We start from the raw sequence: 24,010 nt of genomic DNA on the forward strand, positions 1-24,010 counted from the left end.
AAGCCAAAATAAATAAATAAATGTTTTCCAGGAAGCCAGGTTTGCAAGGCCAGGAAAGGGGAATGCAAACGCCCAAGAAATGGAAATAATCCTAATGATTTCTCGGCTTCTAGAGCCAGCTGTTTGCAGGGCGTTCAAGAGGGTGGAGAAAAGCGTGCAAACGGCCTTTGGAAGAGGGATTTTTGGTTTCTTGTGCAACTGATCTACCTCGCAGGGGTGTTGTGCCGCAGGATTTGTTGCAGGATGGGTGCAAAAAAAAAATTACAAAAAATAATAATACATCAATCATTTTAATCATCTTCTTTTAATGACCCTCAAATCCCTTGTGAGGTGAAGTCTGGGCAACTCAATGAAGCTAACAGAGTGTTTTTTACTGGCCGGATGCCCTTCCCTGTTGCCAATGCGGAGTTTTGTTCAGCAGATATATTCTCATTGTGCCCAGACAGAGAAATATCTACCTACTTTGCATTAATCATTTTAAGGACCGTTCAAAATTACGGCACTGTTACAGTGACCGATGACCCTTTTTCACACTTAGTGGCCGTTGCTGCATCCACTTGATCAAGTCACGTGATCAAAATTAGGATACTTGGCAATGGGTTCATAATTACGATGGTCACAGCATCAGACAATCCCCCTTCTGCAATCTTCCGACGAGCAAAGTCAGGGGGTAAGCCAAGATTCGCTTAACAACCTCACAGCAAACTGAACCAAACGGTGCGGTTTGTTTAACAACCACTGTGGGAAGAGAGGTCTTAAAATGAGGCAAAATTGAAAAAAATTCCCTTCAACAAAAGTCTCGCTTAGTAACAAAAATGTTGGGATCAATTCTGGTCGTAAGTCGAGGACTACCTGTATTTGGCGGGGGGGGGGGTCAACTGCGCCTGCCTCTGGAGGTTTGATCTTCTCAGGCCTTGCAAAAGTTGCTTCTCTGTGTAGTTTGAATTGCACACAGGACCACAATCTTCTGCAGTGTTTTTCAACAACTTGAAGATGGGTGGACTTCAACTCCCAGAATCCCCAAGCGAGCATGCTGGGGGAAGGGGCGGGGTTAGGGAGGGACTTCCTTTTTCTTTGCCTATTGGGACACAGTGATCTTAAAGTACAGGAAGTCCTTAAGCTTAACAGTATTCGCTCAGCGACGGTTCAAAGTTATAACAACACTGAAAAATGCGACTTGCGATGGGTCCTCATGCTTATGACCGTCACAGCTTTTCCTGTGGTTGCAATTTGGGTGTTTAGCAACATGTCCCGGGATCACATGGTCATTATTAGCAACCCAGCTGGCTTCCGATGAGCAAAGTCAATGGATAAGGTGGCAGGTCAAGGTTACATGATGCCTCACTTAATGACCGTGGCAAAAAAAGGTTATAAAATCAGGTCATGTGGATACATCACTTAACTACCATCCTGCTTAATAATACATTTTCCAGTATTGGTGTCTGAGGCAGCCTGATTTGCACCCGTGACATGATTTAATGAGCCTGGGGGGCTTACAGCCTCAATTTTACGCCTCTGGGAATGACCCCAGGAAGTGAAACTGACCACAAAGCATGCAAAAATGATGAACATTGAACCAAAAGGGAAATGAAAATGGAGGTGCTCTTCACCCATGACAACTCTTCAAACGGGGTGGGGAGCAATGGGCCTTTTATGACTCATGGACTTCATCTCCCAGAATTCCAGAGCCAACATGGGGAACGATGGTCCCTTTGATTTGTGGACTTCAACTCCCAGAATTCCAGAGCCAACATGCAGAATGGAGGCCCATTTATGACTCATGACTTCATCTCCCAGAATTCCAGAGCCAACATGGGGAATGGAGGCCCATTTATGACTCATGGACTTCATCTCCCAGAATTCCAGAGCCAACATGGGGAATGGAGGCCCATTTATGAATCATGGACTTCATCTCCCAGAATTCCAGAGCCAACATGGGGAACGGTGGCTCCTTTATGACTTGTGGACTTCAACTCCTAGATTTCCAGAGCCAGCTAGCTCAGGAATTCTGGGAGTTGAAGTCCACGAGTCATAAAGGAGCCACCGTTCCCTACCTGTTTTAAGAAGTCTGGAGTTCGATTCCCAGAATTCCCCAGCCAGTTTTGACAAACTTCCTGACTGTAAGGGGGGGCACTGTTCCCCCCTCTCCCGACAACACAATCTGTAACTCCAACCCGAAGACTCCTTGTCACCCCCACCCTTGCAATCCTGAGGTCCACAGCCACCCTGAGAATGGTTTACAGGTGGTCCTCCAGTTCTGACTGTACTGGAGCCAGCCCATTACAGCCGTAAAACAGGTCAATCATTGACCAACCTGATTTTTGGGGGGGCGGGGGGGCATGTTTTTCTTTTGTGATGCCAAGTAGAACTAATCCTGGCCTCAACTCCCTCCTTTTTGATTTAGCATCTCTTCCGAATACTTTCTCAGCCGGTGCCTAAAAGCCTGAGCTTTCGGGCACTCCCACCACATTTGGTAGAAGGTCCCTAGTGCAGCATTGCATTTTCCAACATCCTGGCAATATGTTTTTGTTCGTTTTAAGCTAAATTTGTGGGTGGGATGTGCCACTTGTAGGACACCACAAGGACACACCCACACCCATGTTGGAACTTCGGCTCTCGGTTGTTAAGTCTCCTTTTGTGAAGTCGGTCGTAACTTTGAGCGGCCACGAGAACCGCCAGTATTCCGAAAGAGAAGCCCACCCCATTTGCACAATTTCAAACTCCAAAACACACACTCACAAAGTCAACTGTTTGTAAAAAAGTTTATTATTATTTTTTTTTGTCCAGAAAGTTAGCAGTTTTGCAGAGGGGAAAAATAACACCCACAAAAGCAAGAATCTCAAAACGCTCGACGGAAGAATGTCGCTTCCACGGCCCCCCGTTTCGCTTCCCCCCTCCCTCCCTCCCTCTGTTGCTGGGGAGGGGCTGGGGGGCTGACTATCGTCCCGCAGCCACATCAAAGCCTCTAAGCCCCCCTTCACTCTGACATCTGCCCCCCAGATCACACACACACACACACACACACCGGCCTCCATTAGCGGGAAACAAGCAAAACGAACCGGGGGAGGGGGGAAATATCTGGATTTTTTTTTTTAAAAACATGCTATGCAGGACTCAAAGGAAAACTCCGCCAAAACCAGGCTTACACTTCCCCCCCCCCCATAAAAGATTTGAGTTAAAAAGAGTGTGAAGAGTTTCGGGGTGCTCGGAGGCCCCCCCCACGCGCGGAAATGAAGACACAACGCAGTGAAGTCAAGAAACCTTCTAAATTTTTTTCAACATAAATAAAATCCCAACCGGATTACAACAGAAAACCTACGACGGAGGGCCAAGCTGGGCCCCCCGGGAAAATGGGGGTGGGGTGTCAGCAGGAATCGGGGTAACAACCCCCCCCCCAACTTCTGGTTACAGATTTCGCGGGTTTATTAGGAAAGCTACGCAATCGTTTTACAAGGTTGGCTGGTTTTTTTTCCTCTCTTTTCCTAAGAAACAGGCAGAAAAGAACAGTCGGAAGGAAGAATCGAGACCACGACCACCGAGAGGGGGCGCTAAAGTAAGACAGTGCCCCCCCCCTACGGCCACCCCTATAAAAATCTTAAGTTTTCCTTTGGCAACTGGGCAAGTCAGCCGCCCCCCCCCATCCCCTAGGACTCTCGAGTGTCTGCCCCACCTGCCCCCAAAATGTCCAGACTTCTCAACAAATCGTTGTCAACCCGCCGTCGCGCCGCGACTCCTCTCCATCCGGACGGGAGTCCCTTCAGTTCTCTTCGTCGCTGTCGTCTGGACTGATGGCCGGGCTGGTAAGGCTGTAGGTGGGCGATGTGGGGCTGTAGCCCGGAGAAGTCGGGGAGTAGGTGGAGCCTTTGGGGGAGGTTGGGGAGTAGGTGGGCGAGGTCGGGCTGTACTTGGGGGAGGTGGGCGAGTAGGTGGGCGAGGTTGGGCTGTACTTGGGCGACGTCGGGGTGTAGACGGGTGATGTCGGCGAGTAGGTGGGGCTGGTCGGGCTGTACTTCGGCGTGGTCGGGCTGTAGGTGGGCGAAGTCGGGCTGTACTTGGGGCTGGTCGGGCTGTATTTGGGGCTGGTTGGGGTATATTCCGGAGAGCTGGGGCTGTAGGACGGGCTGGTCGGGGTGTACTTGGGGCTGGTCGGGCTGTAGCTGGGCGAGCTGGGGCTGTAGCTGGGCGACGAGGGGGTGTAGGTGGGCGACTGTGGGGTGTAGCGGGGGCTGGAGGGGGAGTAGCTGGGCGAGGTGGGACTGTAGGACGGGCTGGTCGGGGAGTAACTCGGAGATGTCGGGCTGTAGTTTGGAGACGTCGGGGTGTAATTAGGAGAGGTCGGGCTGTAGCTGGGCGAAGTCGGGCTATAGCTGGGCGAAGTCGGGGTGTAGTTTGGAGAAGTCGGGCTGTAATTCGGGCTGGTGGGGCTGTAGCTAGGAGAGGTTGGGCTGTAGCTGGGAGACGTCGGGCTGTAGCTGGGCGATGTTGGACTGTAGCTGGGGCTGGTTGGAGAATAACTAGGTGACGTCGGGCTGTAACTAGGACTGGTCGGGCTGTAGCTGGGCGACGTCGGGCTGTAGCTAGGTGATGTCGGGCTGTAGCTGGGGCTGGTTGGAGAATAACTAGGTGACGTTGGGCTGTAACTGGGGCTGGTCGGGCTGTAGCTGGGCGACGTTGGGCTGTAGCTGGGCGACGTCGGCGAGTAACTCGGGGAGGTGGGGCTGTAGCTGGGGCTGGTGGGGCTGTAATTGGGACTGGTGGGCGAGTACGAAGGGGAGGTGGGGCTGTAGGAAGGAGAGGTGGGGCTGTAGCTGGGGCTTTGCGGGGTGTACACCCCGGGCGAGCGTGGCTCGTAGGCGGGAGAGGTTGGGGAGTAGCTGGGAGACATGGCGCCCCCTGGAAAAGCAGAAGGAAAGCGACGTTAAGCCAGGACTCCACCCTTTGAGGATGGCATTGGGGAGGAGAGCGGGATTGGGGTCGCCACATACCTGGAGACGGAATGTAAGGGCTGGAAGGTCCCGGAGAGCCGGGGGAGCCGGGAGTGGGCGACCAGGCGGGGGAATACCCGGGGCTGTAACCGCTGGCATCGGAAGCCGCGCTGGGGGAGAAACTGGCGGCCCCAGGGGTCATTCCGCTCCCTGCAAAGAGGAGGAAGAGATGCAGGTGAGAGAGAAACCAGCTCCTCCCCCCCCCACAATTTCTCTACTCCTCCTTTCCTACATCCTTCTTCTTCCTTCCTTCCTTCCTCTCCCTTTTTCTTCCTCCATCCCTTCCTTCTCTCCCTCTTCCTTTCCTTCCCTTCTCCTTCCCATCTTTCCCCTTCCTTCCCTCCCTCCCTCCCCCCTTCATCTTTCCTGCTTTCCCCCTCCCTCTCCCCTTTTCCTTCCTTTCTTCCTTCCTTCTTCCCATCTTTCCTTCCTTCCATTCTTTTTTCTCCCTTCCTTCCCTTTTTCTCCCTCTTCTTTCCTTCCCGCCTTCTTTCCTTCCTTTTCTTTCTCCCTTCCCCACCCCGCAGGGCTGTGAGCAGAGGGCACTTTGGCCCCGGGGGAGAACTTAACAGGAAATTAATTTAACGAGACCCGCCCGCATTCTTCTTCTCCTTCTCCCCTTGCTCTGCGCATCCTACAATGTTGATGTTGGCAGGGAAGCCCCCTAGGGCCGACCCACCCCGGGGGAGGGGGCTGAAGGTGGGGGGGGCTGCATATTTGAAGTGCGCACTAGATGAAGTGCTGGCAAACTTCAACACCCACAATGGAATTCTCCGATTAGGAAGCCAAGATTCTTTTTTAAAAGGGGAAACGGGCTTGGCGTGTGCCAAGTTCACCGAACCGTTTTGATTCCAAACAGACCTAAAGACATTGGAGATCTGAGATCCTGCGAGGCGTATTTCCGTAATAATCATCCCAAAGGGGGGTTGGGATCAGTTCTCCCTGCCTGGGGACCCATTGATGGGGGCCTTCATTGCTTAACGGATGCAAATCAGCCCATCCGGACAAACCCCCATCGATGGGAACCCCTGATTAATAGTGACATGGAGTGATTAGTATATGTATTTGGAGGTCAGGGTGCAGGCATATATATATACATATATATATGGCTGCATATAGCATATCTTTATGTGGGTTGTGTATGTGTACACTTTGGAGAGCAACAGAACGTCATTTTTAATGTGTGTCAATGTGCCCACGGTCAAAAATGACAATAAAGCTAAGCTTATCTTAGTCACCCTAAATCTTATATGTTACCTTGAATCTTAAATTTTATCTTAAAACTGACCTTAAATTTTATTTCTTCTCTTAAATCTTAACTTTATCTTAAATCTTCTCTTAAATCTTAACTTTATCTTAAATCTTCTCTTAAATCTTCCTTTATCTTAAATCTTCCATTATCTTAAATTCTATCTTAAATCTGACCTTAAATTTTATCTCTTCTCTTAACTTTATCTTAAATCTTCTCTTAAATCTTCCTTTATCTTCTTAAATTATCTTAAATTCTATCTTAAATCTGACCTTACATCTTACTCTTAACTTTATTCTAAATCTTACCTTATCTTAAATTTTATCTTAAAACTTACATTAAATCTTATCCTATCTCTTGTCTTAAATCTTAACTTTATCTTAAATTTTCTCTTAAATCTTAACTTTATCTTAAATTTTCTCTTAAATCTTAACTTTATCTTAAATCTTAACTTTATCTTAAATCTTCTCTTAAATCTTCCTTTATCTTAAATCTTCCATTATCTTAAATTCTATCTTAAATCTGACCTTAAATTTTATCTCTTCTCTTAACTTTATCTTAAATCTTCTCTTAAATCTTCCTTTATCTTCTTATATTATCTTATATTATCTTAAATCTTAAATCTGACCTTACATCTTACTCTTAACTTTATTCTAAATCTTACCTTATCTTAAATTTTATCTTAAAACTTACATTAAATCTTATCCTATCTCTTGTCTTAAATCTTAACTTTATCTTAAATCTTATCTCATCTGATCTCGTCCTAAGCCAGGAAGGAGCCCCTTCTCTGCAGGAGGCCCGATGGTTACTTACCCACACTGGGTGACCAGGCGCCGTAGGCTGGCGTGGCACCTTGGTTCCATGGGGTTGTGGCCGGGGACACCCCACCCATCGGGCTGGGCGCAGAGCCGAAGAACATGCCGGTCGCTGTAAGGGAAGAAAGAGGAGAGTCAGCAGGGAAGATGTTGGGGCAGCAAATAGGTTGGATGCAAAAGGCCGGTCCCAGATGTTCCGTCTTCCAGATGTGGGGTGTGACCTGACTCTCAATTGTAGCCTCTCTGGGGGGTTGGAGGATAACCCGGGCCTTCCCCAACCAGCGCCCCTCCACCTGGGTCAAATCTGAGGCTGATAAACTGATCGCAGGGACTCCTCGACTTACAACGGTTCATTTAGTGACCGTTCAAAGTTACTACGGCATGAACAGAGTGACTTATGGCCGTTTTCCACAGTTACACTCATCGCAGAGTCCCCATTCACAAAGGTCAGATGCTTGGCGACTGACTCATAGTTACGACGGTCGCAGTGTCCCGGGGTCACACGATCCCCCTTTGCGGGGACGACGACCGGATTCACTTAACAACCATTTGACTAAATGTAACCACCGCAGAGATTCACTGGCAAGGAAGGTCGTAAAAGGAGGCAAAACTGACTTAACAAATGTCACATTTAACGGCAGAAATGTTGGGCTCAATTGCGATCGTAACGTCCGAGGGCTACCTCTGTACAGGTGGAACATTATTGGCAACCATTTGTTTAGTGGCCAAGTTCCACAACTGCTGGAAAAAAAGTGATTTATGACCTGTCCTCGCACTTATGACAGCGGCAGCATCCCCCACGGTCACATGGTCCAGCCGGCATATATTCAAGTCATCGCCATTTGCGACCATCCTAGGCCCGGCTTCCAACAAGCCATGTCCATCAGGGAAGCCAGATTTCGCTTCAACGACCGTGGGATCCACTTAACGACAGTGAATCGTTTACTTAACTCACTTAACAACCGCCTTGCTTAGCAACGCTAATTCTGGTTGTAGATTGAGAACTACCTGCACAGGGAGGGGATTCTGGGAGCTCAAATCTCTCCCAATCCAAATGATAGGATTCCCTGCTCTTGCAACCGGTGGCTCCTCCCCCAGCCCCTCCCCCTCCCCTTTCTCGGAACACCCCCCCACCCCCCAAGAGAGGCAACCATGACTTACGGCCCCCGACGCCCAGCCCAGTGATGTTGGTGGGGATCTCCATGCCAAATTTGCATTTCTCAGCGTCCAAAAGCAGGTCGAAGCAACCGGTGCCGGCAGGGGCCAGCTGGCCCAGCATGATGTTCTCCGAGACCCCTTTCATGGGGTCGCTCTCGCCGTGGGCGGCCGCCTCCATCAAGACGTCCACCTGGGGGAAGGCGAGAAGAGCCCCCGTTGGTGGGGTTTTGAGCCACGGGTCCACGGCAGAGCCAAACCCCCTCCCTCGGTCCCGCTCGCAAACGTCCGGAGGGCAAGTGTGGCAGGTGGGAGGAAGGGGTCAAGCGAGGAATTAGCCTGGACTCTAACTCCGTAAGAGCCAAAGCAAGAGGGCGAAAACCCTGTCGAATACCCTTAAAGCAGGGGTGTCAAACGCGATTTCATTGAGGGGCGCATCAGGGCTGTGTTTGAGCCCCGGGAGGGAGGGAGGGTGGGTGTGGCCAGGGTGGGTGTGGCCAGCTCGACGTCACTCCTGTTGGGGGCACCTGTGGCGGCCAAATGCTAAGGCAGAACTTCCCACAGACCCTCCTTCCCTCTCATTATAATCTCCTTCCCCTTTCTTTTTCCTTCTTTCCCTCCCTTCCTTTTCCTTCCCTCTTCATTCTTTCTTTTTCCTTCTCCTTTCTTTTTTCCCCTTCCTTCCCTTCCTTTCCCTTTCCTCATTCTCCTTTTCTTCCATCCCTCCCTTCCTTTTCCTTCCCTCTTCATTCCCCTTTCTTTTACCTTCCCCTTTCTTTTTCCTTCCTTGCTCTCTTCCCATCTTTCGTTTTTCTTTGCTCTTTCCCCTTCCGGTCCCTTCTTGCATGCTCAAATGGAAAAGGAAGGGGAAACGTTTCTCCTTTTGTTTTTCGTTTGTTTTCCTAGCCCTCTGCCAACGAAAACGGAGCTCGGCGGGGGCAGGCATGGGGAGCGGCCCATCCCGAGCTCCATTGGAGGCCGCCGCAGCTGCAAATGGAACCCGGGAGGACCACACGCTCCGTTCTGGCTGGCAGAGGCACTGCGGGCCAGTCCTTGGCTGTTTCCAGGGCCTACGCAGGGCCTGGAGTTGGACATCCCTACCTTAGCGCCTTATCTGGTCTTTCCAGGCAGAAGCTGCACCTCTGGGACGATTCTTGTATCATAGGCCTAAAGCAATAGACGGTTGGAACTCGACGCCTCAGGTGGGCCTGGTCGTTCGCGCTTGGCACAAACTCACCGTCTCCTCGAAGGAGCACTTCATGAGGGGCCCCGTGTCCTGGCGGTTGACGCCGTGCCGCGTGATGGCCATCAAGTGCCCGCGGCAGGTCATGGTGTCGCAGAGCAGGGCCAAGTGGCGGTAGTTGACGTAGGAGCCGTCGAAGGAGATGACGTGGTACAGCTCCCGTTCCAGAGCCTTCCTCACCGCCTCAATTCCCAGCACCTGGTTAACGAGGGAAGACGGGTTTTTCAGGGTCGCCTGGCGCTCTCCAGGACACCCCCACCGCTTATCCCAACCCCGAGGAAACGCCCCACCCGCTCGGGGCTCACCGTGAAAATCTCCACGATGTCGTTGGAGGTGGTGCGCACGGGGTCGACGTCTTTCTCGCTGAGCACGCGCATGAGGCTCACGCCGTCGGTTTCCAGGATCCACTCCTGGAGGGCTTTGAACTCGCCGTCTTCCGTGATGATGATTTTCTTCTTGTTGTCGGTCTGGGGCAGGTGCATGTACACCTGAGGGAGGAGGAGGAGGAGACTGATGAATTAACAAGGCCAGCAACCCTGGTGGGATGGGGGGGGGAAAGATAGGGACTTTGTTCGAGAGGGGAGGGCGCCACTGTTAGGACCGGGCCTCCCGCCCTCACCTTGCTGATTTGCTCAATGCCTTGAAGGGTCATGTCTGTCAGCATGTTGGATTCGATGCAGCGCAGGAAAACGTCATCGTCCATCTTGTCCACCACCTCTTCCTCCTAAGCCACCGGAGAAGAAAGGTCTCTTAATGTACCACACATCCAGTATAATAAGGCAGGGAGTCTCCAACTTCGGCAACTTTGCGACTTGTGGACATCAACTCCCGGAATTCTGGGACTCCAAGTCCACAAGCCTGTGTAGTTGCCAAGGTTGGGGGGCCCTGGTGCAAGGGCTGTGACAACCCCTGTGTGGAGTAAACAGGCCGAAGACTAGCAGAGTGCATCCATCAACACCAATTAGAACATGGGTAGCTTCAACTGGGTAACTGACAGCATCCCAAGTCCAAACACACTAGGGAATTCCTGGGACTCAGACAAATCAGCCATCGACAGACGCACAGGGATAAATCACGTTTACACACCATTCGAAATAAAGCCTACAGCACGCAATGTAAGGAGTGTAACAGTCACACCGTAGGACAATCAGGCAGAAGATTAGCAAAGCACATCCATGAACACCAGCTGGAAGACACAATGAAGACACTCTCACAACGCATGGGCAGACTCTGCTGAATAGTTTCTACTCTGCCCATCGTAGGCCAAAAACCCTGGGGAATTCCTGGAAGCCTGGTACTCAACCAGCCATCGACAGACACACAGGGATAAACCACGTTTACACAGCATTCGAAAGAGACAATAAAGTCTACAGCAGGCAATGTAAGGATTGTAGAGCCACACTGTAGGCAGAAGATTAGCAAAGCACATTCATGAACACCAGCTGGAGGACGCAATGAAGACACAACGCATGGGCAACCTGGAAACTGGCACCAGACTATTTAGGGCGGTTGGCACTGCCATGTACTCAACCCTCATTGGTTGGTGGAACCAAGGCTGCCTTTGACCCAAGACCATCAGCCCCAAGCTGGCCCGGAAGTCATGAACACCTACCCACCCGAAAATGAGATACCCGAGGAGGTATCTGCTTCCTTCAACTGAAGACGACCCCGGCAATTGTACCCACTTCCCGTCAACTCCAATCCCCAGGGGTTTAATGGTAAGAAGACTGCCTTCCCCACCTCCTGCATCTTGTTCTCGTCGCTGTTCATGATTCGAATGCGCAGCACCAGCTTCTCAGCGTTGTCATCGTTGAAGATGCAGTTGAGGTCATCTCCAAAGCCTGCAGAAGAACAAAGAAGGGTTGTCCATAGGCTGCCGCTGGACAAGGGGAGGCAAAGGACAGAGGGAACTCCGGCCATCCACCCCGCCTCACCGGCGTTGATCTTCTCGGCGATCTGCTCCATGGTGAGCTTTCGGTCCGTCATGTGTTTGCGGTCCAACTCCACCCTCAGCAGCCAAGGGGAGATGCGGGTGACGTCGAAGTCGGGCATCTCGTAGTAGACGTTCACCCACTCCTGGTCCTCGGCCACCACGGTGTTCTGAGGGTTGGGGTCGTAGTAGATGGCCGTGTTGGCCGTGACCTTGCGAAGGGTGGTGTGCTCCAAGCGACAAAGGATGTCCTGGGATGGAGACACGGAAAGACGGTGAGGCTGGAGAGTCAAACCTTGGAGGTTACTTTCTTGGGGAGGTCTAAAACTGGAGTGTGGCCACCCATTTGCAGTTGGCTCTCAAGAGACCATCACCATCACCATCATCATCATCATCTCTTTAGCGACCCCATAATCGCTTGCAGAGTGGAGTCTGGGGAACAGAATGGAGCTAGCAGAGTGTTTTACTGGCCGGATGCCCTTCCCTGTTGCCAATACAGAGTTATATTCAGCAGATATATTCTCATTGTGCCCAGAGAGAGAGAAGTATCTGCCTCTACCTAGGATCGAACTCACAGCCACCTGATGGTGAGGCAAGAGCTCCACCTCGATGGAGAAAATGTTGAGGGCCTAACCCACCACCATCTTCAGGCTAAAATTTAGCCCCGCCCTGAGTTGGGAGAGAGACCTCCAGCACGGGGGCCACGGAACAGTCTGAGATTCCCTCGTACTCCACAGCCAAGGTCAACTTCACCCCCAGGCCCTCTTCCCTCTCCTCACCTTGGCCCTTTCAGCATCCCGAGCAGACTGTCCCAGGAGGAAGACCGTCAGAGAAGGAGTCTTGGGCTTCTTGGAGATGTTGATCAGCTCCTTCAGCCGAGGCACCCCCAGGGTCACGTTTTTGGCGGAGACTCCAGCATAATGGAAGGTGTTGAGGGTCATCTGGGTGGCAGGTTCTCCCAGGGACTGGGCAGCCAAGGCCCCCACCATCTCACCAGGATGGGCCTGTGGAAAAAGGACAGCTGGACTTCAGGCGAGTTTGACAGCTCGGCTGTTTTGGAAAGTCAAAAAGAGGGCTGTGAAAATATCTACAGACCCCTCACATCCTGGACATCAACTGTTTCAACTTGTACCCTCAAAACGACGCTGTGGGGCACTGCACACCAGAACAACTAGACACAAGAACAGTTTTTCCCCGAACGCCATCCCTCTGCTTAACAACTAATCCCCACAACACAGTCAAACTATTTACTAAGACTGTATTACCACTCCCTCAAATGCAGAAATCATAAAAAAAGGTGCTAGAATGCTCGGAAATGGACAAACTAACGATGGAACTAAGAGACAGAGAGGAAACAAGAGTACTACAAGATATGGAACAGGTGGCCTTTTCAAGAGATGTACAATGAACGTGTAAGTAACGCATAGTAAACACAATGAAGAGATGGCATATACTTAGAAAGCAATAGAGATAGAAATATTGTATATAGATGTATATACTGCAGGGGTGTCCAAACTTGGCAACTTTAAGACTTGTGGACTTCAACTCCTAGAATTCTGGGAGTTGAAGTCCACAAGTCTTAAAGTTGCCAAGTTTGGACACCCCTGATATACTGTAAAAATGAGAAAGTATGAAACAAAGAGGAATATGTATAAGATCATAGAATGGAAAAATGGAAAACCCAAAATCAGAAAAAAAGAAATACTGATAATGGAAAGCGTTCAAAGTATAATTATGATTTTAATGTTTGGAAAATGTCAAATAATTAAAAACAACAACAACAACTAATTCACTGTCAAACTATTTACTAAGGCTGTATTACTATCATTCTTCTCATCCCTCCTAGTACCTATCTCCTTCCTACTTATGACTATAATCTTGTGGCTTGGATCTTTACAATTTATATTGTTTTATTTAGTTTCCTAGCATGATTTAATTGCTTTTTTAGGATCCTATGACTATCACTAAGTGTGATGATACTTGATGAATGTATTTTTTTAATGTACAAAGCTTAATGCACCGAAGACAAGTTCCTTGTGTGTCCAATCACACTTGGCCCATAAAGAATAAGGAGGTTTTTAAGAGACTGGGCAACCCCTTGACTGAAATGGTAGAGGGTCTCCTGCCTGAGCAGGGGGTTGGACTAGAAGACCTCCAGGGTCCCTTCCAGCTCTATTCTGATCGATTTAAAGCCAACGTCAGGCCATCTTGAGGAAAACTGAGCTCCTAAAAATAGCTTCCCAAGCTCTTGTGGATTCAGTTGCAGGAAAGGGAGCAAAAGCCAAGAGAAAATTAGGAATCTCGGCCTTGTACCAAGAAGATTCTGGCCATCTTCTGACCCCTGTCGAAAAGCCGGGGCAACATTTTCCACCCTCAAGCACTCAAAAGAATTGTTTATTTCCCATCCGGAAAAAAAACCTGCAGCAGCAGCAAGGAATTCTGGGCCGTGTTTAGTGTCCCAGTGGGACCATTCCTTGGCTAGGCTGAAATCCCCCCACCCACCCAAGGGAGAGACTCTGCCCCCCCTTTCCTCCCCCGCTGTTTCCACAGCTGCTCAAATTGGAAACGAGAACGGTGCAAAAAAGGGGGAAGTTTATAGAAGTTTCAAAGCAGAACTTAAAAGTAGATCCCAGGAAGTGAAATAGCTCGGTTTCACTGCCTTTTTTTTGTTGGACCGGTGAGTTTCCTTTGTGTGTGTGTGTGTGTGTGTGTGTGTGTGTGTGTGTGTGTGTGTGTGTGTCTGTCTGTCTGTCTGTCTCTCTGTGCGTCAGTAACTCACAATGGCCTGGTTGAACTTGGATTCAATTTCTCCCAGCAGCCAGTCAAAGGCTTCCCCGCTCAGCCGGAATTCCTCGATCATGCGACGGCTGCAGAGGGTGGAGCGCAGGTGGATGTTGAAGAGCAGGGTGGCGTTTTCCTGGGCCTGCTTGCTTAGGGGGTCGTCCCCATTCACAATCACCAGTTTCTTGCTCAGCTCCTTCACGCCTGGGAGGGAAGGAAGAAGAAAAAAAGGCACCGATTTTTAAAAAGGAATTATTTTAAAAAATGTATACGGTCGACTTACAACTGTTTAAAAGTTATAACAACACTGGGAAAAAGTGAGTTAGGACTGTTTTTCAACACTAACGACCGTCACAGCATCACTCTGTGTGTGTGTGTGTGTGTGTGTGTGTGTGTGTGTGTGTGTGTGTCTCACATGATCAAAATTCGGGCACTTGGCCACTGACTCATATTTATGACGGTCGCAGCGTCCCTGGAAACCTTCTGACCAGCAAAGTCGGCGGGGGGAAGAGCCCAATTCGCTTAGCAATGGCATTGCGATTCTCTTAACGCCGGTGGCAGGAAAGGTCGTAAAAGGGAGCAAAACTCACTTAACAAATGCTTCGCTTCACAACAGAAATTATGGCCTCAATTGAGGTCGTAAGACGAGGACCTCGCTCACAGTGACTCTAGCCAACTTCCAGACAATAAAAACACAATGTAAAGAAAATTAAAAAAAAAAGAATTTAACAATAATAAAGCGATAATAAACATTTTTTTTAAAAAGCCAGCGTTGGTTCCCCACCCCAACTCACCGTCCACCACCTTGATGGGGTGCAGGTCAGAGGGGAGGCGCGTGTTGATGTGGAAAATTTTCTGGGCGTTCCAGATCATGCGCAGCAGGTTGCAGGGGAGGACGACCTGTGACAGGAGGGAAATGCATGTTAACGTCGCTTTACAATCCCTTGGTATAAGGCTACACGTGGAATACAGCATTCAGTTTTGGTCACCACGATGTAGAAAAGATGCGGAGACTCTGGAAAGAGTGCAGAGAAGAGCAACAAAGAGGATTAGGGGACTGGAGACTAAAACATAGGAAGAACGGTTGCAGGAACTGGGTATGTCTAGTTTAATAGAAAGAAGGACTAGGGGAGACATGATAGCAGTCTTCCAATATCTCAGGGGCTGCCCCAGAGAGGAGTTAGGGGGTCAAGCTATTCTCCAAAGCCCCTGAAGGCCAGAGAAGGAAGAATGGATGGAAACTGACCAAGGAGAGATTCAACCTGGAAATAAGGAGGAATTTTCTGACAGGGAGAACAATTCACCCATGGAACAGAAGTTGCCTCCAGAAGCTCCATTACTGGAGGCTTTCAAGAAGAGACTGGCCAGCAACTGGTCTGAACTGATATAGTCTCCTGCTTGAGCAGCGGGCTGGACTAGAAAACCTCCAAGGTCCCTTCCAATTCTCTTATTCTGATAACACCTGTTCCTAGCGTCCTGTGGACCAAGGTAATGTCCACAGGTTCCTCCTTTTTTAAAAAGGTTTTATTAAACACACATTAAAACATTGGACACAGTGTAACCGTCCTGGCAATGCCTTTGCCACACAGTACATAGTAGAATATAAAGTTAAATATTATAACCACTATGCTTATTTACCATTGGTCTATTCGGTATTTACAAATATAAGGATCTCGTAGTTCTCTCCATGTTGCTTTGCTCTTGTCTTATACATTTTCACTGTTACGATTTCATACCTAATTCTAATCTCCATTCTATGACTCTTAAGTCATTGCCTATTTTGAGTCTTTCCTTTTTTTGGTTCCAACCGTCGATAAAATTTATCCCAGATCTTATAATATTCTGACTTGTCTTTGCTCTTCGATTCCCACGTCAATTTATCCATTTCAGCACAAAACGGGAATTTTCCTAATTGCTTCCTTTTCTTGTGGAATTTCCCTGTTTTTCCAGTTATGGGCAAAGACCATTCTTGCTGCCGTGATAATATGTATCATTAAGTAGATTATCCCCTTGTTATGTTTATGATTCCCAAAAGAAATAGTACTGGTTTGAATTCTATTTCCTTTTCGATTATCTCTATCAGCCACCTTTGAATTTTCCGCCAATATTGTTTTTTTGGCACGGCCACCACGTAGGGTAGTACGTGCCTGATTCATAATCACATTTCTAACAATTTGGCGCTAAACGGGGTTCCTCCTTCTGTGACGCTTCCAAACGGAAGGCTGAAATGGCACAGAGGATGGACTCGTCCCTCGGGCAATGTGACGACACGGAGCCATGGTTCCTGGTGTGGGGATGCACGTGCCACAGGAGGGAAGCTGAGGCAGGTGGGTGAGGGCCCAGCCTCACCTTGCTGTCTCCCGTGGGGAAGATGACCCTCAACACCTCCCGGTCCTCCTTCATCTTCTCAAACTCCCTCTCCAGCTCGTTCTGGATGTGGGCGTTGCTGAGGATGTCCTTCACCATCTCCTCTTGCAGGGTGCGGCGCAGAGCCCGCTCGTTGGCGTAGTCAAACTTGAACCTGGAAAAGAGGGAAGCCAAAAGGAGAAGGATAGATATTGGGGTGGACGGACGGACAGGGGGGGACGTGCCTCCTTCAACTCTTCTAAAGCAGGGTCTCCAAACTGAGCAGAGCTTGTGGGACTTCAACTCCCAGGATTCCCAGAGCCAGCCGTTTGCTCAAACCAAGGTATGTTACGTCGGCCACATAGCCCACCGTCTATTAAAAGAATTACCCAATCAGAAAAGGGGACCAAAGAAGTCTAGCCACGTTCCTTCAGGCTGGCTGGGGGGAATTCTGGGGGAGCTCAATCCCACATTTATCTTAAAATTGCCAAGGACACCACCAGGCACATCCTCTTTGGCAAGCCCCAGGGGTCTGGAGGAAGCCAGTTTCCCCATCTGGACCCACACGCCTCCCCCTCCCCCCCCCCCAAGAACGCAGGGCGCTTCTCGTCCACTTCATCCCAGCAGGAGGACCGCCAAAGAGATACCCCAGAGCTCATCTTTCGTGTCCGGCCCTCCTCGGCTGGTTTGGTCCTGTGGGGAAGTTGACTGGGTGACTTTGGGCCAATTGCCAGGAGATGGCGAGTTCTAGTCCTGCCTTAGGCATGAAAACTGGTCAGGGGGGGGGGGAAGACTTCATGCCAATCCCCCTCTCTCAGCCCACCCCTCCTCACAGGGTTGTTGTTGGGGGGAAAATAAGAGGAGAAAGGATAGTTGGATCTGTTCGCCCCCTTGAATTATTTATAGAAATGAATCTTGAGCAGCTTTCAAATCCCGCCAGGTTGACTCAGCCTTCCGTCCTTCCGAGGTGGGTAAAATGAGGACCCAGGGAGGGAGGGAGGAAAATGAGAAGGGAGGGAGGGAGGGAGGGAGGGAAGAGAAAAAGGCAAGAAGGAAGAATGGAAGGGAGGGAGGGAGGAAAATGAGAAGGAAGGAGGGAGGGAAGAAAGGAAGGAAGGAAGCCGTAGTGACACAGTGGTTAGAATGTAGCATTGCAGGCCAATTCTGCCCACTGCCAGGAGTTCGATCCTGACCAGCTCGAGGTTGAGTCAGCCTTCTGTCCTTCCTTCTGAGGTCAGTAAAACGAGAACCCAGATTGTTTGGGGGCAAGAGGCCGACTCTGCAAACCGCTTAGAGAGGGATGGAAAGCATTGTGAAGTGGTACATAAGACTAAGGGCTATTTCTTGGGATGGAGAGAGGGAAGGAAGGAAGGAAGGAAGGAAGGAAGGAAGGAAGGGAGGGAGGAAGGGAAGAAGGGAGGAAGCCGTGGTGGCGCAGCGGTTACTGCAATGCAGTATTGCAGGCTAACTCTGCCAACTGACAGCAGTTCGATCCTGACCAGCTGAAGGTTCACTCAGCCGTCTGTCCTTCCGAGGTGGGTAAAATGAAGACCCAGATTGTTGGGGGGGCCAAGACTCTGTAAACCGCTTAGAGAGGGCTGGGAAAGCCCTGTGAAGCGGTATATAAGTCTTAAGGGCTACGGCTATTTCTCCAAAAAGAAAATGAATGCCCCTTGCAAAGAAACTCAGAAGACCCCAGCAGGTAAGAGACCGAAGTCCTGGCGTCTCGGCTCCAGAGGACTCACTTCTTCTCAAAAGCCTTGTTGGAAGGCTTGAGGGTGGCCAGGTTCTGGAACTCCACGCTCTCTCCGGCCAGCCCATCTTCGCCGTAACGCAGCTGCACCACCTGGTTGATGGAGTTCCGGACGGTGGCGTCGTACTTCACCATGACCGACTCCATGGACTTGATGAGCCGACGCTGGATGTAACCTGGCAAGCAGTGGAGATCAGAGTAACAGAATGAGAGGGAGGGAAGGGAGCTCTAGAGGTCTTCTAGTCCACCCCAAACCCCCCACCCCGTTCGAGCAGGAAACCCTGTATCGTTTTCAGTCAAATGCCTGTCCAAGTCCCTTCTTAAAAGCCTCCAGTGATGGAACACCCACCACTTCTGGTGGCCAGCTGTTCCACTGGTTAATTGTTCCAACTATCAGTACATTCCTCCTTAATTCCAGATTGCTACTCTCCTTGGTTGCAATTTCCATCCGTTGCTTCTGGTCCTGCCTTCTGGACCTTCGGAGAATGGGTGGACCCCCTCCTCTTCTGTATTCAGTGTATAAGACGCACCCAGATTTTCAGCCTCTTTTTTGAGGGGAAGGGGTGCGTCTTATACTCCGAAAAATATGGTATGTACGGAAGCTGACCAGACTAAGGACGCTAGCCAGATGAATACCTGGTAGGCAGAATTCCCCCTCCCCTTATTTCCCTCCCCCCAAACAAATGTGCCTCTTATACTCCGGTGGGTCTTATATTCCGAAAAATACGGTTAAGAGTAGAGGGATTTTGTCTCCTTGCCACACTTTGTGACCTGGCCCAGATGGCCGGAGAACGTCTCTGAGCTTTTCTCCCTGAAAGCAAGTCAACCCTCATCTACAACTCACCCGTTTCGGCTGTTTTGACGGCTGTGTCGATCAGCCCTTCTCGGCCTCCCATGGCGTGAAAGAAGAACTCGGTGGGGGTCAGGCCGGCCAAGTACGAATTCTCCACGAAGCCCCTGCTCTCCGGCCCGTAGTCGTCTTTGATGAAGTGGGGCAGGGTGCGATGCTTGAAGCCGAAGGGGATGCGCTTCCCTTCCACGTTCTGCTGCCCCACCACGGCGATGACCTGGGGGGCGGGAAGAGAAAGGAGTAGTTAGCCCAGGCTTCTGGGGAAATCACGCCTCCCCAAGTCTTGAGTTTTCTTTTTCTATCCTGCCATCATCATCATCATCTTTATCTCTCTCTCTCTATAAAAATGTGTGTCTCCGTGTGACACGCATAACTCTGGAAGGCCTCAAACAATTTCAACTAAACTTGGTACGCAGATGACGTCCTCTCTGGAAACAAATACTGTGGGGGTAAGACGCCCCTAAAACCCCTCAGGGTGTGTGTTCTGTTAAGATACAGCCTGTTGTGCCTTAAAACGGCTTCTACTGTACTTCCGTAAAATGGCTTCTACTGTACAACGCAGCAGAGTTGCCATGGTAACGGCTTCACAGTACTTCCACAAGGGGGCTCCCTCTAGTAAGGGGGGGAAAATCCAACATTAGAATAGGACATTTTCCCCCCTATAAATAAATACGCGGGCAACGCCGAGTTATCGGCTAGTTATTTATAAATAAGGGTGAACATATCCGGTGTTCCTTCTTCCTATTTTCCCCACAACAACAACCCTGTGAGGTGGATGGTTGTTGTGGGGAGCATTGGATATGTTCATCCTTATTTATGGATTGGACTGAGACAGGGACTGGCCCAAAGTCCCCCAGCCAGCTTTCATGTCTAAGGTAGGACTAGAACTCCCAGCCTCCTAGTGATTGATCAAAAGTCACCTAGCCAGCTTTCACGGCTAAAGCGGAACTAGAACTCCCAGTCTCCTAGTGAGTGACCCAAAGTCACACCTATCCAGGCTTCTGCCTAAGATGGAACTAGATCTCGCTGTCTCCCACTTAACCCCTAGACCATACTGCCTCTGCAAACCAATTGCCTGCACAGGGAAAAGGCCGATGTTCTACCGGCTAAGTCAGATCCGGAGTTGTGGGAGGAGGGTCCTCCTACCTGGGAGATGTTGATCTTGGAGCCTTTGGCCCCCGAGACCACCATGGACTTGAAGTTGTTGTACTCCGAGAGGGACTTCTGGGCCGAGGAGCCGGTCTTGTCTCGGGCGTCGTTCAGGATGCGGTTGACCTGGTTCTCAAAGGTCTGGCGCAGGGTGTTGCCAGGGGTGGGCTCCAGCTCGTTGTTGTGGGCTTTCTCGATGACCTGGAGAATGGAAGAGACGGGCAAGGGTTCAAGGCAGGCCCCAGGACTGGCTTCTCATGACTGACCGCTCCCTCCCTCCCTTCCTTCCTTCTCCTTTCCATCTATCTCCTTCCTTCCTCCCACATTCCCACTCTCCCTCTCTCTCCTTCCTTCCTTCCACCTTCTCTCCCTCCCTCCTTCCCTTCCCATTTCTATTCCTTCCCTTCCTTCTCCTTTCCATCCACTCCCTTCCTCTGTCCCACATTCCACTCCCTCTCTCCCTCCTTCCCTTCCCATTTCCATCTATCGCCTTCCTCCCTCCCACCTTCCCTTCCACCTTCCCTCTTTCCTTCCTTCTCCTTTCCATCTACCGCCTTCCTCCTACCTTCCCTCTCTCCCTCCTTCCCTTCCTCCCTCTTCCCATTTCTATTCCTTCTTTCCTTCCTTCCTTCTCCTTTCCATCTATCACCTTCCTCCCTCCCACTTCCCCTCTCTCCCTCCTCCCTTCCCCCTTATCATCTCTATTCTTTCCTCCCTCTCTCCACACCCATCAGAGGGAGATTTTTCCTCATCAGATTTCCACCATTTCCCTGTACCGGCTTCCCTGCATATTTTTCAGCTCTCTACGGAAGATTTCCCACACTATTTTGATTTTAATTTGTCAGGAAAATTTATCCCACTTTTAAACCAACTTGGAAACTTTTCCCAAGGCAAGATTAAGTTTGTGGAAACTGGGACAGCTCCCTCCAGACTCAAGGACCAAGTACCAAAAGAAGAGAATATTTGTAAGCTCAGGACTTAACTGAGGGGTCCCCTGGTGGTCTCTGAGCTGGGCTGTTTTCTTGCAGACGTTTTATGACCCAACTAGGCAGCATCATCAGTGCTAGAAGGGAATGGGGTTAACCAGCACTGATGTTCCCTAGTTAGGTCACGAAATGTCTGCAAAAAAGCAACCCCGCTCAGAGAGTGCCAAGGACTCAACAGTCCTCCTCCTCCTCCTCCTCCTTCCTCCTCCTCCACTCTGCAAACCTCCCTCCCTTCTAGCCCTGACGAAGTTATCTAGTTGGGTCGTGAAATGCTTGCAAGAAAACAACCAAGGTCAGAGACCACCCAGGACCCCACAGGTCTTTCCCTTTGTGGGTGACCCAGCCCCAGCTCCTGGCATCCAACCCACGGCCTTATCAGCATCCTAGCTTTGGGGGTCTTTGCGGCTTGCCCCCTACCTCTATCACATCCTGTTTGGCTTTCTTGATGGTGTTCTGGATGTCCTGGTAGGTCTTGGCATCAGCGATGGAGTCCCCGATACCGATGGTGTGCCCTGAGAAAGAAGAAGAGCGATTGGAAGGCCGGGAAAAATGACAACCACCACAACCGGGCATTCTCCTCCCCCAAGTGCTCTTTGCAAAAGCCACATAGCCCTAAAAAAACCAAGAGCTTTCCTTGCTCACACTCGCCTGGCCTTTCAAAAACCTGGCTCACCGGCTGTCTTACTTGGGGCCTCACAGAGCAGCACGCAGCTGTGGAGGGCTGGTTAGCGCCCCCAAAGATCCCCCCCTTCCAATTAAATCTGAGTGTTAAAATTGTAACTATTCTTGCCTCTATTTTAAATTTAGTTTCCATGTTGATGCATGCTTAAATAGATAAGGCAGACGAAAGATAGATAGATAGATAGATAGATGATAGATAGATAGATAGATAGATAGATAGATAGATAGATAGATAGATAGATAGATAGATAGATAGAGATAGATATGGTAGGTAGATATGGTAGGTAGGTAGGTAGGTAGGTAGGTAGGTAGGTAGGTAGATAGATAGATAGATAGATAGATAGATAGATAGATAGATAGATAAGGTAGATAGATAGATAGATAGATAGATAGATAGATAGATAGATAGATAGATAGATAGATAGATAGATATAGATAGATAAGGTAGATAGATATGGTAGGTAGGTAGGTAGGTAGGTAGGTAGATAGATATAGATAGATAAGGTAGATAGATAGATAAGGTAGATAGATAGATAGATAGATAGATAGATAGATAGATAGATAGATAGATAGATAGATAAGGTAGATAGATAGATATGGTAGATAGATAGATAGATAGATAGATAGGTAGGTAGGTAGGTAGGTAGATAGATATGTTAGATAGATAGATAGATTATAGATAGATGATAAGATAGATAAGATAGATAGATAAGATAGATGATAAGATAGATAGATAAGATAGATGATAAGATAGATAGATAGATAGATAGATAGATAGATAGATAGATAGATAGATAGATAGACAGACAGACAGACAGACAGACAGACAGAATAGAATAGACAGGTAGTCAGACAGATAGTAGGCAGGTAGTAGATAGGTAGACATTGAATTAGATGATAGATGGATACATACAAATTGAAAGAGATTGAAATATAGATATAGACAGACAGGTAGGTAGGTAGAAAGAGACAGACAGCAGATGGATAAAGACAGACAGACCAGTAGGTAGATGGACAGATAGCAAATAGGTATTGAATTAGAGGATGGAAAGATAGATAAAATGCTTTTGGATTTTCAGCAAAATATCCCATGTGATATGAAGACACCTGCTGATGCCTCCCCGTGGCTTTGCTGACCCCCCCCCACCCCAAAAGCAGCCCTCTTTTCTGAGGAATCAAACACCAGACCCCACCCCCACCTACTTTTCCCGAAGGCTTCCCCAATGCTTGGGAGGGGATGAGGGCAAAATCCCTGCGGCCCCTGCCAGCCTCACCTTCGATCAGCAGCCAGTTGTTGATGACGGTCTGGATGTTGCTGTAGAACAAGCGGGTGACGTCGTGGCCCATCTCCAGGTAGGAGATGTGGACCAGGGAGCCGGCTGAGGTGCCCAGGGACTTCTTGCACAGGATGCCCATGATCAGCTCTCCGTTCTCCACAATCACCTGCACGTTGGAAGGAGGAATGCGGAGCCAGTCTAGTCTCACCCTTGATCCGGAGGCTGAAGGATGAAACTCCACCACCCAAGCTAAGCCTGGGTTGAAGGGTATGTCCCCAGGGGGCCGACCCCGAAGACTATCCCTTCCAGCCCTCCTCCCTTCATCACTGGTGGGGCCCAAACGCTTCTATTAACAGGTTGGGTGCTCTGTAGATCTTACAGATGAACAGAGTTGGGAGGGACCTTGGAAGTCATCTAGTCCAACCCCCCGCCCAAGCAGGAGGCCCTACACCATTTCTGACAGATGGCAGTTTGGTCTCTTCTTGAAAGCCTCCAGGGATGAAGCTCCCACAACTCCCGAAGGCAACTTCCGTTCCATGGGTGGATTGCTCTCACTGTCATAAAATTCCTCCTCATTTCCAGGTTGAATCTCTCCTTGGTCAGTTTCCATCCATTCTTCCTTCCCTGGCCTTCAGGTGCTTTGGAGAATAGCTTGACCCCCTCCTCCTCTCTGGGGGAGCCCCTCAAATACTGGAAGATTGCTATTCTGTCTCCCCTGGTCCTTCTCTTCACTAGACCAGCCATGCCTGATTCCTGCAACTGTCGGTCGTATGTTTGAGCCTCCCGCCCCCTCATCATCCTGGTTGCTCT

General features: G+C 49.7%; 1 protein-coding gene across 1 annotated transcript in view; it reads right to left on the minus strand.

Annotated features, from left to right (window-relative positions):
* Positions 1–3,252: 3,252 nt before the first annotated feature.
* The window catches only part of LOC309400429 (DNA-directed RNA polymerase II subunit RPB1-like), a 39,082-nt gene continuing 18,324 nt past the window's right edge, over positions 3,253–24,010 (minus strand). The window contains exons 12-29 of the mRNA XM_081968913.1: positions 23,198–23,366; positions 21,660–21,754; positions 20,254–20,457; positions 19,102–19,324; positions 18,250–18,433; positions 16,508–16,679; positions 14,953–15,058; positions 14,157–14,362; positions 12,157–12,381; positions 11,382–11,628; positions 11,188–11,288; positions 10,067–10,171; positions 9,753–9,935; positions 9,442–9,645; positions 8,211–8,397; positions 7,048–7,161; positions 4,986–5,135; positions 3,253–4,893 (exon numbers count right to left, since the gene is read on the minus strand). Coding sequence (XP_081825039.1) covers positions 3,758–4,893; positions 4,986–5,135; positions 7,048–7,161; positions 8,211–8,397; positions 9,442–9,645; positions 9,753–9,935; positions 10,067–10,171; positions 11,188–11,288; positions 11,382–11,628; positions 12,157–12,381; positions 14,157–14,362; positions 14,953–15,058; positions 16,508–16,679; positions 18,250–18,433; positions 19,102–19,324; positions 20,254–20,457; positions 21,660–21,754; positions 23,198–23,366 — 4,011 coding nt within the window. The 3' untranslated portion in view covers positions 3,253–3,757. The remainder of the gene's footprint in view (positions 4,894–4,985; positions 5,136–7,047; positions 7,162–8,210; positions 8,398–9,441; positions 9,646–9,752; positions 9,936–10,066; positions 10,172–11,187; positions 11,289–11,381; positions 11,629–12,156; positions 12,382–14,156; positions 14,363–14,952; positions 15,059–16,507; positions 16,680–18,249; positions 18,434–19,101; positions 19,325–20,253; positions 20,458–21,659; positions 21,755–23,197; positions 23,367–24,010) is intronic.

The sequence above is a fragment of the Natrix helvetica genome, assembly GCF_964273705.1.
Source record: "Natrix helvetica genome assembly, chromosome: W".
NCBI lineage: Eukaryota > Metazoa > Chordata > Lepidosauria > Squamata > Natricidae > Natrix > Natrix helvetica.